The following is a 15,585-nucleotide window of genomic DNA, read 5'->3' on the forward strand; positions in this document are numbered from 1 at the left end:
CAGCCTTTACCCTGAGGGAGGCAGGTAACAGCCTTTACCTTTACCCTGAGGGAGGCAGGTAACAGCCTTTACCTTTACCCTGAGGGAGGCAGGTAACAGCCTTTACCTTTACCCTGAGGGAGGCAGGTAACAGCCTTTACCTTTACCCTGAGGGAGGCAGGTAACAGCCTTTACCTTTACCCTGAGGGAGGCAGGTAACAGCCTTTACCTTTACCCTGAGGGAGGCAGGTAACAGCCTTTACCCTGAGGGAGGCAGGTAACAGCCTTTACCTTTACCCTGAGGGAGGCAGGTAACAACCTTTACCTTTACCCTGAGGGAGGCAGGTAACAGTCTTTACCTTTACCCTGAGGGAGGCAGGTAACAACCTTTACCTTTACCCTGAGGGAGGCAGGTAACAGCCTTTACCCTGAGGGAGGCAGGTAACAGCCTTTACCTTTACCCTGAGGGAGGCAGGTAACAGCCTTTACCTTTACCCTGAGGGAGGCAGGTAACAGCCTTTACCCTGAGGGAGGCAGGTAACAGCCTTTACCCTGAGGGAGGCAGGTAACAGCCTTTACCTTTACCCTGAGGGAGGCAGGTAACAGCCTTTACCTTTACCCTGAGGGAGGCAGGGTAACAACCTTTACCCTGAGGGAGGCAGGTAACAGCCTTTACCTTTACCCTGAGGGAGGCAGGTAACAACCTTTACCTTTACCCTGAGGGAGGCAGGTAACAGCCTTTACCCTGAGGGAGGCAGGTAACAGCCTTTACCTTTACCCTGAGGGAGGCAGGTAACAGCCTTTACCTTTACCCTGAGGGAGGCAGGTAACAGCCTTTACCCTGAAGGAGGCAGGTAACAGCCTTTACCTTTACCCTGAGGGAGGCAGGTAACAGCCCCACTCTACAGGCTGCAACCACATATCAAACAACAATCCTAAACCTATCCTTAGGGGTTGGGACTCGTAGTGGGCCAGTATTCTATCTCACCTGAGGACTTCTTGTTACCGCGACGATGGGACAGCGTGGGCGATACCGGGACAGGAGCTGGGCTGACCTGGGAGAGAGAGAGGGATAGAACGAGCAGAAAGGGAGAGGGTTGGAGTCAGTGAGCATGTGTGTGTTTGCATGTACAGTATGTGTGTATGTGTGTGTGTATAACAGCATACCTGCCAGTAGTAGTGAGTACTATGACAGCTCCAGCACAGCATTTGAAGGAGGATTCTACAGCCCCTATAGCAGTGACCTCAGTGGGGTCATTGGACAGAGGGGTCAGACGACGAAGCTCTTCAAACAACTGCTGTTGGAAGATGGCCGCCTCCGCCTCCCTGCAGATCTGTAGGTGTGTGTGGTGTGGTGTGACAGAGAGGAAGGGGAAATGGTTAAAGGGATAGGTCACCGCAAAATCTAAATTTGTCAGACATTTTGATTCCTTGAAAGTGTCCTACAGCGCAACTCTCCAGCGTTGGGCCAGTAACCAAAAGGTCGCTAGTTTGAATACCCAAGCCGAAAAAGTGAAAAATATGTCGACGTGCCCTTGAGCCGGGCACTTAACCACCCTAATTGCTCCAAGGTCACCGTTGATAATGGCTGGCCGTGACCTCACTCTCTGAGGGTGTCTCAGTGGGAGTTGGGATATATCGAAAAACACATTTCCAATTTACACATCTATAATACACACTTGTACACGTGTGAAATAGGACAAATATAAGCACCCACCAAATGATTATTTAATAGAATGGACTTTCTACTCTCCACACACTGACCGAGTGCATCATGGTCACAGACTCGACAGGGAACAGTCCTTTAGCCGTCTCCCCAGAGAGCATCACACAGTCGGCTCCATCCAACACTGCGTTAGCTACGTCACTGCCCTCCGCACGCGTAGGCCTGGGGTGGGCTACCATGCTCTCCAACATCTACCACACACACACATCAGCACACAAGGGATGTGGTTGGGCAACATGAGAGAAGACACTGAGAATAGAATGGGTAGAGTGATGGGGAGGGATGGTTATTGATATTCGTGAGACTCCACACAGAGTCTAGCTATATGAGTCAATATAAAGGAGACAGAGAGAACATGAGACTGAGGAGTGTTTGTGTCGGGTCTATGTGTGTGTGTCTGTGAGAGACAGTATCTATGTTATCATCATTATATTTTGTGTCCTGTTGCTAATATCCTATGTAACACATCCCAACTGCGTGTGTATGTTGTTTGGCCCCGCCCTGCTCTTCATGCCCTTAAGTATTTATGTGTGTGTGTGTGTGTGTGTGTGTGTGTGTGTGTGTGTGTGTGTGTGTGTGTGTGTGTGTGTGTGTGTGTGTGTGTGTGTGTGTGTCTGCATGTGTATGTGTGCATTTTGACCTTTTATAGAAAACCTGCTATAATGCTGTCACTCTGAGTCAAGAGCTGTACCATACAACACACTCAACATGGCTCCAGGAGTGTGTGAGTATGTGTGTGTGTGTGTGTGTGTGTCCTCTGACCTGTGTAGCACAGATAACAGGCTTGCCAGCGGAGTTGCAACGTCCGATCATCATCTTCTGAGCGATGAAGACTTTCTCTGCAGGGATCTCTATGCCCAGGTCGCCCCTGGCAACCATCACCCCATCACTCTCCGCCAGGATCTCCAAGAAACTGAGAGAGAGAGCGGGAGAGGGAGAGACAGACAGAGAGGGAGATACAGGGGGGGGAGAGAGAGGGAGGGAGGGAGGGAGGAGAGCGATGGAGGGGGGGAGGGTAGGAGGAGGAAGGAGAGAAGTAGACATGACTTATGATGACATATTCATATACAGACAGCCATATGGGTGATGTATCATAGATATATAATATCCAGATCCTATATAGTTCTGACACATCCTCATCCATCACTCTGCTGTCAGCTGTCAGTGTGATTATAGATCTATAACATCCAGACGTGGTTACCAGTGATGTGGTTATCCATCACTTCGCTGTCAGTGGGAATGTATCTGTTATGATAGCAGAGATGCAATATAATGTTCTATTTAATTCCGTAGTTACGATACTGCAGAGTGGTTTTATATGTATTTACTAAGGATCCCCAGTAGTTCCTGCCAAGGCAGCAGCAGCCTAGTTCCTGCCAACCACCCCTCTTCCTGGGGTCTAAACAAGATGAAGGCAATTACTTCACCATTTAAAATAAAACAGTACACCATACAACACATTATTACACCACTACTCTACCACTACATACACTACCTTACCAAAAGTATGTGGACACCTACTTGACAAACATCTCATTCCAAAATCATGGCCATTAATATGGAGTTGGTCCTGCCTTTGATGCTATAACTGTCTCCACTCTTCTGGGAAGGCTTTCCACTAGATGTTGTAACATTGCTGTGGGGACTTATTTCCATTTAGACACAAAAGCATTAGTGAGGTCAGGCACTGATGTTGGGCTATTAGGTCTGGCTCGCAATCGGCGTTCCAATTCATCCAAAAGGTGTTCAATGGGGTTGAGGTCAGGGCTCTGTGCAGGCCAGTCAAGTTCTGTATGGACCTCGCTTTGTGCACGGGGGCATTGTCATGCTGAAACAGGGAAGGGCCTTCCCCAAACTGTTGCCACAAAGTTGGAAGCACAGAATCATCTAGAATGTCATAGTATGCTGTAGCATTACGATTTCCCGTCACTGGAACTAAGGGCCTAGCCCAAACCATGAAAAACAGCCCCAGACCATTATTCCTCCTCCACCAAGCTTTACAGTTGGCACTATGCATTCTGGCAAGTAGCGTTCTCCTGGCAGCCGCCAAACCCAGATTCATCCGTCAGACTGCCAGATAATGAAGCGCGATTCATCATTCCAGAGAACGTGTTTCCACTTCTCCAGAGTCCAATGGCAGCGAGCTTTACACCACTCCAGCTGATGCTTGGCATGGCGCATGGTGATCTCATGCTTGTGTGCTGCTGCTTGGCCATAGAAACCCATTTCATCAAGCTCCCGATGAACAGTTCTTGTGCTGACGTTGCATCCAGAGGCAGTTTGGAACTTGGTAGTGAGTGTTGTAACTGAGGACAGACGATGTTTACGCTCTACGCACTTCAGCACTCAGCGGTCCCGTTCTGTGAGCTTGTGTGGCCTACCACTTCGCGGTTAAACCGCTGTTGCTCCTAGAAGCTTCCACTACACAATAACAGCACTTACAGTTGACCGGGGCAGCTCTAGTGGGGCAGAAATTTTACAAACTGCCTTATTGGAAAGGTGGTATCCTATGACGGTGCCACGTTGAAATTCACTGAGCTCTTCAGTAAGGCAATCCTACTGACAATGTTTGTCTATGGAGATTGCATGGCGGTGTGCTCAATTTTATACATCAGTCAGCAACGGGTGTAGCCAAATCCACTCATTTGAAGGGGTGTCCACATACTTTTGTATATACACTACCAGTCAAATGTTTGGACACACCTACCCATTCAAGGGTTTTTCATTATTTTTACTATTTTCTACATTGTAGAATAATAGTGAAGACATCAAAACTATGAAATAACACATATGGAATCATGTAGTAACCAAAAAGTGTAAAACAAATCAAAATATATTTTAGATTTTATATTCTACAAAGTAGCCACCCTTTTCCTTGATGACAGCTTTGCACACGCTTGGCATTCTCTCAACCAGCTTCAGGAGGGAGTCACCTGGAATGCATTGGGTGAGGTTGGGTGATTGTGGAGGCCAGGTCATCTGATGCAGCACTCCATCAATCTCCTTCATTGTCAAATAGCCCTTACACAGCCTGGAGGTGAGTTGGGTCATTGTCCTGTTGAAAAACAAATTATTGTCCCACTAAGCGCAAACCAGATGGGATGGCGTATCGCTGCAGAATGCTGTGGTAGCCATGCTGGTTAAGTATGCCTTGAATTCTAAATATATTACTGACAGTGTCACTAGCAAAGCACCCCCACACAATCACACTTCCTCCTCCATGCTTCATGGTGGAAACCACACATGTGGAGATAATACATTCACCTACTCTGTGTCTCACAAAGACATTGCGGTTGGAAACAAACATTTCCACCGGTCTAATATCCATTGCTCTTGTCTCTTGGTCCAAGCAAGTCTCTTCGTGGTGTCCTTTAGTAGTGTCCTTTAGTAGTAGTTTCTTTGCAGCAATTCAACCATGAAGGCCTGATTCATTCAGTCTCCTCTGAACAGTTGATGTTGAGATGTGTCTATTACTTGAACTCTGTGATACATTTATTTGGGCTGTAATTTCTGAGGCTGGTAACTCTAATGAACTTATCCTCTGGAGCAGAGGTCACTCCTCACAGCAAAGCTGTCATCAAGGTAAAAAATTGCTACTTTGAAGAATGTAAAATCTAAAATATATTTTGATTTGTTTAACACTTTTTTGGTTACTACATGATTCCATATGTGTTATTTCATAGTTGTCACACCCTGATCTGTTTCACCTGTCTTTGTGCTTGTCTCCACCCCCCTCCAGGTGTCGCCCATCTTCTCCATTATCCCCAGTGTACTTATACCTGTGTTCTCTGTTTGTCTGTTGCCAGTTCACCTTGATCATAATTTTTGATGTCTTCACTATTATTCAATGATGTAGAAAATAGTAAAAATAAAGAAAAACCCTGGAATGAGTAGGTGTGTCCAAACTTTTGACTGGTACTGTAGCTACAATACAAAATCTATAATACCACAATAAAACAATATTACAACATTACAATGTATGTGTGTGTAGAGTGTGTGTGTTAGCATGCTTGTGCCATGGCTCTATGTAGTACTATGCATTTCCCAGAATCTTTTCTGAACTTGGGGACTGTGAAGAGACCCCTGGTGGCAATGGCATGCCTTGTGGAGTATGCATGGGTGTCTGAGCTGTGTGCATGTCATTTGAACCGACAGCTCCGTGCCTTCAACACGTCAATACCTCTCACAAAGACAAGCAGTGATGCAGTCAATCGCTCCTCTACTTTGAGCCAGGAGAGATTGACATGCATGTTATTGAAGTTAGCTCTCTGTGTACATTTAAGGCCCAGCCATGCTGCTCTGTTCTGGGCCAACTGTAATTTGCCTATGTCCCTCTTTGTGGCACTTGGCCATACAGTATGACTGAGCAGTAGTCCTGGTGCTATAAAACCAGAGCCTGTAGGACTTGTCTTGTTGATAGCGATGTCAAGAAAGCAGAGTCCTATCATGCAGCCTCAGAATGTATTTCAAATCTAAACATATAGCCCAACATTTGTATTACAACTAAAGTTGCACAAATAACTCTAAATTAAGCATATAGGAGGACCAGTTTCTTGGTTAACCGTTCAACACAGAATAGCCACAATTGTTTGTAGAAAATATCCGTTCTATTGTATTGAGCTATGTTCAATTGTATTCTTCATAATGCCACAGAATTCTAAGCAAATCTTGTCTGCTATATGAACTAGTGTAGCCCACAGCCATATGGCATAGCCAGATCAGGACCTAACATAAGGACAACTCAAGAGTATGCTATTCTGTTCTTCTTAAATAGACTACATTTTCTTCTTATCATGATACTTTAGACCTGCCTAAAATAAATAATGGATTTATTGTGAAGGTGTAGGCTATATTAAATTGATTTATTCAACTTTTTAAAATGTAGATGTTCCAAAGGTCTGCATCAGTGGCTTGTAGGCTATGTGGAAGCCAGGAGATGCTAAACGTGTTTATGTTAATTATCGGTACAATAGATGCTAAACATATTTATGTCAATTAAAGGTCAATTACAGTGAGACTGGCAGTTATTTGCTTGACAATCACCAGCTGACAACATTTCATGACCGCCAGAGCCCTAGGTATGCCCGACTACCTGGATTATGTTGGAGAGTCTTCCATTAAAGAACACCCTGTGTTCTGTTAGACAGGTAACTCTAATCCAAAGTATAACAGGGGGTGTAAAGCCATAACTCAGATGTTTTTCCAGCAGAACATTATGATCAATAATGTTAAAAGACTAACAAAACAGCTCCCACAGTCTTTTTAGTATAAATTTCTCTCAGCCAATCATCAGTCATTTGTGTAAGTGCCGTATATGTTGAGTGCCGTTACCTATAAGCATGCTGAGTCAGTTGATCATTTGTTTACTGTGAAATAGCATAGTATCTGGTCAACAACAACAACAAACATTTTTAGATCTCCTACTCTGAATACTTCCTCTATTTTAGCTGGTAGAGCATTCAACTTGGGGCGGCAGGTAGCCTAGTGGTTAGAGCGTTGGACTTGTACCCAAAAGGTTGCAAGATTGAATCCCTGAGCTGACAAGGTAAAAATCTGTCGTTCTGCCCCTGAACAAGGCAGTTAACCCACTGTTCCTAGGCCGTCATTGAAAATAAGAATTTGTTCTTAACTGACTTGCCTAGTTAAATAAAGGGGAGAAAAAATTTCAGGAGTACGGTTGTCTTGTCTTACTGTATGTACTGTAGATTATAGAATCTTATTGTTAGAGATACAGAAGGAGTCATGTGGTTCCAAGGCCGACGACAGGCATTGACAGCAGGGTATCCATCTACTGAGGCTGAAGATACGCGCTGTTCATGTGTAAATCTGAGACTGTAAAGCTACTCATTCAATGAAAGTTATTCTATTCATGTTGTTGACTCTGTGTGTGTGTCTCTTCCTCTCTCTCTCTTCTCCTCCACACACACTCACTTATGTACTCCCTGGCGACTCTCCACCTTGCTGACCACCTTGATGTCCTTTCCGAAGGGCCCCAGGGCCCGTCGGACCTCCCTGACATCTTGGCCACAGCGGATGAAGCTGGCGAACACCATGTCCACCCCCTGGGCCACGCCGAACCTCAGGTCCCCCTCATCACGCTCACTCACAGCGGGCATGTCCACCAGGTCACACCCCGGCAGGTTGACCCCCTTACGGCTGCCCAGAACACCGCCACTCTCTACCAGTGCCTCCACCCAGTCTGGACCTGGAGAGAGGAGAGAGGGAGAGAAGGAAGGGAGGTCATGAGATCAGATCATGAGATAGAAGTAGAGAATGTTTATTTGTTTATGGCTTGTCTATCTCCAGGACTGTGCAGTATGATCATGTACAGTGGTTCTTCCTTTAAAAGTTGCGGCATACTGCAGCACAGCTTGCGGGGTGCCACAGAATTCTATGGCACGTTATTTAAGTGTCAGCCATTGTTGCCAGAATGACGCAATTTACCACAATCTGCCACCATCTACCACAAACGGTCGCGACATAAACTCAAAACTTTTAAAGAAAGAACCACTGTATGTGTAACCAACACTGTATCGCCAGTAATGTGTTTAGATGCAGTATGTTTGTGTGTGTGTGTGTGTGTGTGTGTGTGTGTGTGTGTTAAATGATGTGTTACCTGTCTCCAGGACTTTTAGTCCGATGAGTCCGTCGTCGATGTAGATCCTTCCTCCTTTCTCCAGGACCTGAGGCAGACTGGGGTAGTCCACCCAGATGACGTTGCCATCCGTCCTGTCCCTGTCCCCCTCCCCTGTCACCACACGCACACTGGCCCCACGCTCCAGCTCCACCTCCTGCTCTGCAGTCTACACACACAGAGACACACAGAATAACACACGCATCTTAACTTCAGTCATTCAGCAGATGCTCTTATCCAGAGTGACTTACAGTTAGTGCATTCATCTTAAGATAGCTAGGTGGGACAACCACACATCACTGTCATATAGTAAGTCAAACTTTTCCTCAATAAAGTAGCTATCAGCAAAGTCAGTGCTAGTAAGAAATGGCATGCAGACGTACACACACACACACACACACACACACACACACACACACACACACACACACACACACACACACACACACACACACACACACACACACACACACACACACACACACACACACACACACACACGCTAGACATTGCCTTATCTTCCTCACACATAGAACACATAGAATGTAGCAGACAATAAACTAGGTTTTTATCATTTCTAAAGGATATTGGCAGGACTGGTGCTATAACAAATAGATCAGTGCCCAACAGAGGAGGCTGGTGGGAGGAGCTATAGGAGGACGGGCTCATTGTAATGGCTACAATGGAATAAATGGAGCGCAGTCAAACATGTGGTGTCCATATGCTTGATATGTTTGATACCGTTCCATTTATTCCATTGCAGCCATTACAATGGGCCTGTCCTATAGCTCCTCCCACCAGCCTCCTCTGGTGCCCAAACACTTGTCCTGTTCTGGTGCTGAGAAAGCATCTTTCTCACTACTGTTGATACTGTTGCACAATCTATGTCCAGGATAGGACACAAAACAACCAGCATGGTCAGTCAACACTGGTCACACTCTCCTGGTCTGTTGATCCTCACCCTAAACTGGACTACTGACCAGTCGGGATGTAGGGAATGTAAGCCCATTGGATAGAATGTTAAGTAGTAATGAAATGCTGGCTTACCCCTCGGACCAGGCCTGTGCGTATTTCAGGGCCTTTGGTATCCAAGGCGATGGCTACCGGTCTGTAATATAAAGGGTCAGTGGTTATGGTCTCGACCGCCTCCCGGATGTTCTTGATGGTCTCACCATGGTACTGAAGGAGGGAGACAGGGAGAGAGAGGGAGAGAGAGAGGGAGAGAGAGCGAGAGAGAGAGAGAGAGAGAGAGAGAGAGAGAGAGAGAATAGCTGTTACTAAACTGATGTGATTGACAGTTGTGTCAGATCAGTGATTACTTGCGAGACAGGTTATGACATAGACAAACAAACCTCGTGAGAGCTATGAGAGAAGTTGAGTCGAGCAATGTTCATTCCTGCCTTCACCATCTCCTGCAGTTTGGGGATGGAGCGAGACGCAGGCCCTGAGAGAGAGAACAAGAGACAACAGAGACCATGGGTTGTCTAGCAGTTCGTTGGTCAATCAATACACTTTGATACATCATCAATAGTGCAGTCAGTGGGATGCCAATCACCAATACCCAGCCTGCCAACCAACACCACACCAACCTAGATCTACTGAGCTCCAACCCGTAGCCCATACAGTTCTACCCTAGGTTAACTCTGCGTGGCCATAATGAAAGAATCAGAGGGCCTACCTATACTGTCCCTACATTTAGCAGGCACTCTAATCCAGAGAGACATATAGTAGTGAGTGCATTGATTCTCATACTTTTTTTGTTCATGTTCCCTGTGGGAATCTAAACCACAACCCTGGCATTGCAAGCGCCATGCTCTACCAACTGAGCCACACGGGTCTACCTACACAAGCTACACAAAACAAAAGGTTATTTAACTTACCGATGGTGCAGCTGATTGGTTATTTAACTCACCGATGGTGCAGTTGTTTGGTTATTTAACTCAGTTATGGTGCAGCTGATTGGTTATTTAACTCACTGATGGTGCAGCTGATTGGTTATTTAACTCACTGATGGTGCAGCTGATTGGTTATTTAACTCACTGATGGTGCAGCTGATTGGTTATTTAACTCACCAATGGTGCAGCTGATTGGTTATTTAACTCACCGATGGTGCAGATGTGGTTATTTAACTCACTGATGGTGCAGCTGATTGGTTATTTAACTCAGTTATGGTGCAGATATGGTTATTTAACTCACTGATGGTGCAGCTGATTGGTTATTTAACTCAGTTATGGTGCAGATATGGTTATTTAACTCACTGATGGTGCAGCTGATTGGTTATTTAACTCAGTTATGGTGCAGATATGGTTATTTAACTCACTGATGGTGCAGATGTGGTTATTTAACTCACTGATGGTGCAGCTGATTGGTTATTTAACTCACTGATGGTGCAGCTGATTGGTTATTTAACTCACTGATGGTGCAGCTGATTGGTTATTTAACTCACTGATGGTGCAGATGTGGTTATTTAACTCACTGATGGTGCAGCTGATTGGTTATTTAACTCACCGATGGTGCAGCTGATTGGTTATTTAACTCACCGATGGTGCAGCTGATTGGTTATTTAACTCACCGATGGTGCAGCTGATTGGTTATTTAACTCACCGATGGTGCAGCTGATTGGTTATTTAACTCACCTAGACATCCAGGTGAGGGGAGTTCCTTACTAATTAGTGACCTGAATTCATCCATCAAGTACAAGGGTAGAGCAAAAGCTCGCAGACACTGAGCCCTCCGTGGAATGAGTTTTGACGTGGTGCAGATGATTAGTTATTTAACTCACCGATGGTGCAGATGATGCTTGTGTTGCGGGCTGTGATTGGCTCCTGGTCGATGTCCAGCAGACACAGGTGTTCCAGGAAGGTGTCGGCCATGCTGGCGTCCAGCTGCTGCTTCTGGATGAAGGAGTCTGGGAGGGGCATGACGTCAGAGTAACGTCTTATACGAGCTGAGAGAGAGAGAGAAATGTCTATGTTATTTTAAAACTTTTGTGAGCGTAATGTTTACTGTTAATTTCTGATGGTTTATTTCCGTTTTAGTTTTTTGTCTATTCCACTTACTTTGGTAATGTAAACCTTTTAGAGAGAGAGAGAGAGATGGCCTCAGACTAACAGAACTAAGGTTGGAGAAGGTTAACATGCAGCATTCTGAACAGTGACATTCAAGAGAGGGTGTGTGTGGGGAGGGGGCTAACGTCACGTGACATGCAACATACTGTCATACAGTACAGATGCTGTGAATGGCCACTACATGACATTTACAACCTGACATGGAAATCGTATACAGTGACATTCTGGAGACAAGAAGCAATCTGACAAATGGTTCTAATTTGGAGTCTGTTTTAATTGAACACACACATCAGATGCACAGTGTGTCTGGGTGCTGGTGTCTTCACAAACAAACCCTACAGTACAGTAATAGGGGTTCCATTCAATCTGTAGCACGATTTAAAGGTAAAGGTCATTTCCTATTGGGCCGACATATACACCATTTACTGTGAATGCAGTCTCGGTGAATGCGGAACCATTGCCTTTAAATTTCTATTGCTCTGTAGCGGAGGTCTTCAGCGCGACGGACTGAATCGAGACCCTAATTTGTGTTGCTCTAGACTGGTGGTGGAGGAGGTGAGTTCAAGGTCAAGTGCTTTGAGACCTGGGTGAGTGCTCTTATGGGCCTATAGAAATGCAATCCATCCATTAAAAACATGTAAGGAATATACAGTACCAGTCAAAGTTTGGACAACCCTACTCATTCAAGGGTTTTTCTTTATTTGTACTATTTTCTACATTGTAAAATAATAGTGAAGACATCAAAACTATGAAATAACACATATGGAATCATGTAGTAACCAAAAAAAGTGTTTAACAAATCAAAATATACTGCTCAAAAAAATAAAGGGAACACTTAAACAACACATCCTAGATCCGAATGAAAGAAATAATCTTATTAAATACTTTTTTCTTTACATAGTTGAATGTGCTGTCAACAAAATCACACAAAAATAATCAATGGAAATCCAATTTATCAACCCATGGAGGTCTGGATTTGGAGTCACACTCAAAATTAAAGTGGAAAACCACACTACAGGCTGATCCAACTTTGATGTAATGTCCTTAAAACAAGTCAAAATGAGGCTCAGTAGTGTGTGTGGCCTCCACGTGCCTGTATGACCTCCCTACAACGCCTGGGCATGCTCCTGATGAGGTGGCGGATGGTCTCCTGAGGGATCTCCTCCCAGACCTGGACTAAAGCATCCGCCAACTCCTGGATAGTCTGTGGTGCAACGTGGTGTTGGTGGATGGAGCGAGACATGATGTCCCAGATGTGCTCAATTGGATTCAGGTCTGGGGAACGGGCGGGCCAGTCCATAGCATCAATGCCTTCCTCTTGCAGGAACTGCTGACACACTCCAGCCACATGAGGTCTAGCATTGTCTTGCATTAGGAGGAACCCAGGGCCAACCGCACCAGCATATGGTCTCACAAGGGGTCTGAGGATCTCATCTCGGTACCTAATGGCAGTCAGGCTACCTCTGGCGAGCACATGGAGGGCTGTGCGGCCCCCCAAAGAAATGCCACCCCACACCATGACTGACCCACCGCCAAACCGGTCATGCTGGAGGATGTTGCAGGCAGCAGAACGTTCTCCACGGCGTCTCCAGACTCTGTCACGTCTGTCACGTGCTCAGTGTGAACCTGCTTTCATCTGTGAAGAGCACAGGGCGCCAGTGGCGAATTTGCCAATCTTGGTGTTCTCTGGCAAATGCCAAACGTCCTGCACGGTGTTGGGCTGTAAGCACAACCCCCACCTGTGGACGTCGGGCCCTCATACCACCCTCATGGAGTCTGTTTCTGACCGTTTGAGCAGACACATGCACATTTGTGGCCTGCTGGAGGTCATTTTGCAGGGCTCTGGCAGTGCTTCTCCTGCTCCTCCTTGCACAAAGGCGGAGGTAGCCGTCCTGCTGCTGGGTTGTTGCCCTCCTACGGCCTCCTCCACGTCTCCTGATGTACTGGTCTGTCTCCTGGTAGCGCGTCCATGCTCTGGACACTACGCTGACAGACACAGCAAACCTTCTTGCCACAGCTCGCATTGATGTGCCATCCTGGATGAGCTGCACTACCTGAGCCACTTGTGTGGGTTGTAGACTCCGTCTCATGCTACCACTAGAGTGAAAGCACCGCCAGCATTCAAAAGTGACCAAAACATCAGCCAGGAAGCATAGGAACTGAGAAGTGGTCTGTGGTCCCCACCTGCAGAACCACTCCTTTATTGGGGGTGTCTTGCTAATTGCCTATAATTTCCACCTGTTGTCTATACCATTTGCACAACAGCATGTGAAATTTATTGTCAATCAGTGTTGCTTCCTAAGTGGACAGTTTGATTTCACAGAAGTGTGATTGACTTAGAGTTACATTGTGTTGTTGAAGTGTTCCCTTTATTTTTTGGAGCAGTGTATATTTTAGATTCTTCAAAGTAGCCACTCTTTGCCTTGATGACAGCTTTGCACACGCTTGGGATTTTCTCAACCAGATTCACCTGGAATGCTTTTCCAACAGTCTTGAAGGAGTTCCCACATATGCTGAGTACTTGTTGGCTGCTTTTCCTTCACGCTGCGGTCCAACTCATCCCAAACCATCTCATTTGGGTTGAGGTCAGGTGATTGTGGAGGCCAGGTCATCTGATGCAGCACTCCATCACTGTCCTTCTTGGTAAAATAGCCTAACACAGGCTGGAGGTGTGTTGGGTCATTGTCCTGTTGAAAAACAAATGTTAGTCCCACTAAGCGCAAACCAGATGGGATGGCGTATTGCTGCAGAATGCTGAGGTAGCCATGCTGGTTAAGTGTGCCTTGAATTCATGGGGGTAACTACACATGAAGAGATCATCTGTTTACCTAGTCTGCGTCTCACAAAGACACGGCGGTTGGAACCAAAAATCTAAAATTTGGACTCATCAGACCAAAGCACAGATTTCCACCAGTCTAATGTCTATTGCTCGTGTTTCTTGGCCCAAGCAAGTCTCTTCTTCTTATTGGTGTTCTTTAGTAGTGGTTTCTTTGCAGCAATTTGACCATGAAGGCCTGATTCATTCAGTCTCCTCTGAACAGTTGATGTGTCTGTTACTTGAACACTGTGAAGCATTTATTTGGGCTGAAATTTCTGAGGCTGGCAACTCTAATGCACTTACCCTCTGCAGCAGAGGTCACTCTGGGTCTTCCTTTCCTGTGGAGGCCCTCATGAGAGCCAGTTTCATCACAGTCCTTGATGGTTTTTGCGACTGCACTTGAAGAAATGTTCAAAGTTCTTGAAATTTTTCGGACTGAATGACCTTCATGTCTTAAAGTAATGATGGACTGTCATTTCTCTTTGCTTATTTGAGCTGTTCTTGCCATAACATGGACTTGGTCTTTTACCAAATCTTCTGTATACCACCCCTACCTTGTCACAACATAACTGATTGGCTCAAACGCATTAAGGAAAGAAATTCCGCAAATTAACTTTTAACAAGGCACACCTGTTAATTGAAAGGCATTCCAGGTGACTACCTCATGAGCTGGTTGAGAGAATGCCAAGAGTGTGCAAAGCTGTCATCAAGGCAAAGGGTGGCTACTTTGAAGAATATCAAATATAAAAAACATTTGGATTTATTTAACACTTTTTTGGTTACCACATGATTCCATATGTGTTATTTCATAGCTTTGATGTCTTCACTATTATTCTACAATGAAGAAAATAGTAATAATAAAGAGAAATCCTTGAATGAGTAGGTGTGTCGTCTGTGATCTGAACGCCTCACAGGGAAGAAAAAGAAATAATAAAAAATAAATGTAGCACTCAGTCAGCCTGTACTGCTGCTGTCAACACACAAGACAGGCAGAGAGGAGGAGGAGGAGGAGGAGGAGCTGGAGGAGGAGGAAAGGAAGGACAGATGTTGGTGGACAAGGTCAACACTTACAACAGTACTGACAACATGTGAGGATGTGAAAAGAGGAGAGAGGAGGAGGGAAGGAGATGGATGGATGGAGATGGATATGGATGGAAGGAGATGGAGGGATGATATAGAGGGAAGGAGATGGAGGGATGGAGATGAGGGATGGATATGGATGGAAGGGGATGGAGATGGAGGGAAGGAGATGGAGGGAAGGAGATGGAGGGATGGAGATGGAGGGAAGGATATGGAGGGAAGGAAATGGAGGGATGGAGATGGAGGGAGGATAGGGAGTAAATGAGAGTAGCTCAATACT

General features: G+C 45.6%; 1 protein-coding gene across 5 annotated transcripts in view; it reads right to left on the reverse strand.

Annotated features, from left to right (window-relative positions):
* Positions 1-15,585, reverse strand: part of LOC106573729 (pyruvate kinase PKM-like) — a 34,259-nt gene that overhangs the window by 6,473 nt on the left and 12,201 nt on the right. For 4 of the 5 annotated variants that reach the window (XM_045696285.1, NM_001320018.1, XM_045696286.1 and 1 more), the window contains 9 exon segments: positions 11,122-11,286; positions 9,692-9,783; positions 9,387-9,518; positions 8,322-8,508; positions 7,637-7,910; positions 2,468-2,618; positions 1,744-1,896; positions 1,147-1,313; positions 968-1,034 (listed from right to left, as the gene is read on the reverse strand). In XM_045696285.1, coding sequence (XP_045552241.1) covers positions 968-1,034; positions 1,147-1,313; positions 1,744-1,896; positions 2,468-2,618; positions 7,637-7,910; positions 8,322-8,508; positions 9,387-9,518; positions 9,692-9,783; positions 11,122-11,260 — 1,362 coding nt within the window. In that variant the 5' untranslated portion in view covers positions 11,261-11,286. 5 annotated transcript variants of the gene reach the window in all.

Source organism: Salmo salar, chromosome ssa02 (genome assembly GCF_905237065.1).
Source record: "Salmo salar chromosome ssa02, Ssal_v3.1, whole genome shotgun sequence".
NCBI lineage: Eukaryota > Metazoa > Chordata > Actinopteri > Salmoniformes > Salmonidae > Salmo > Salmo salar.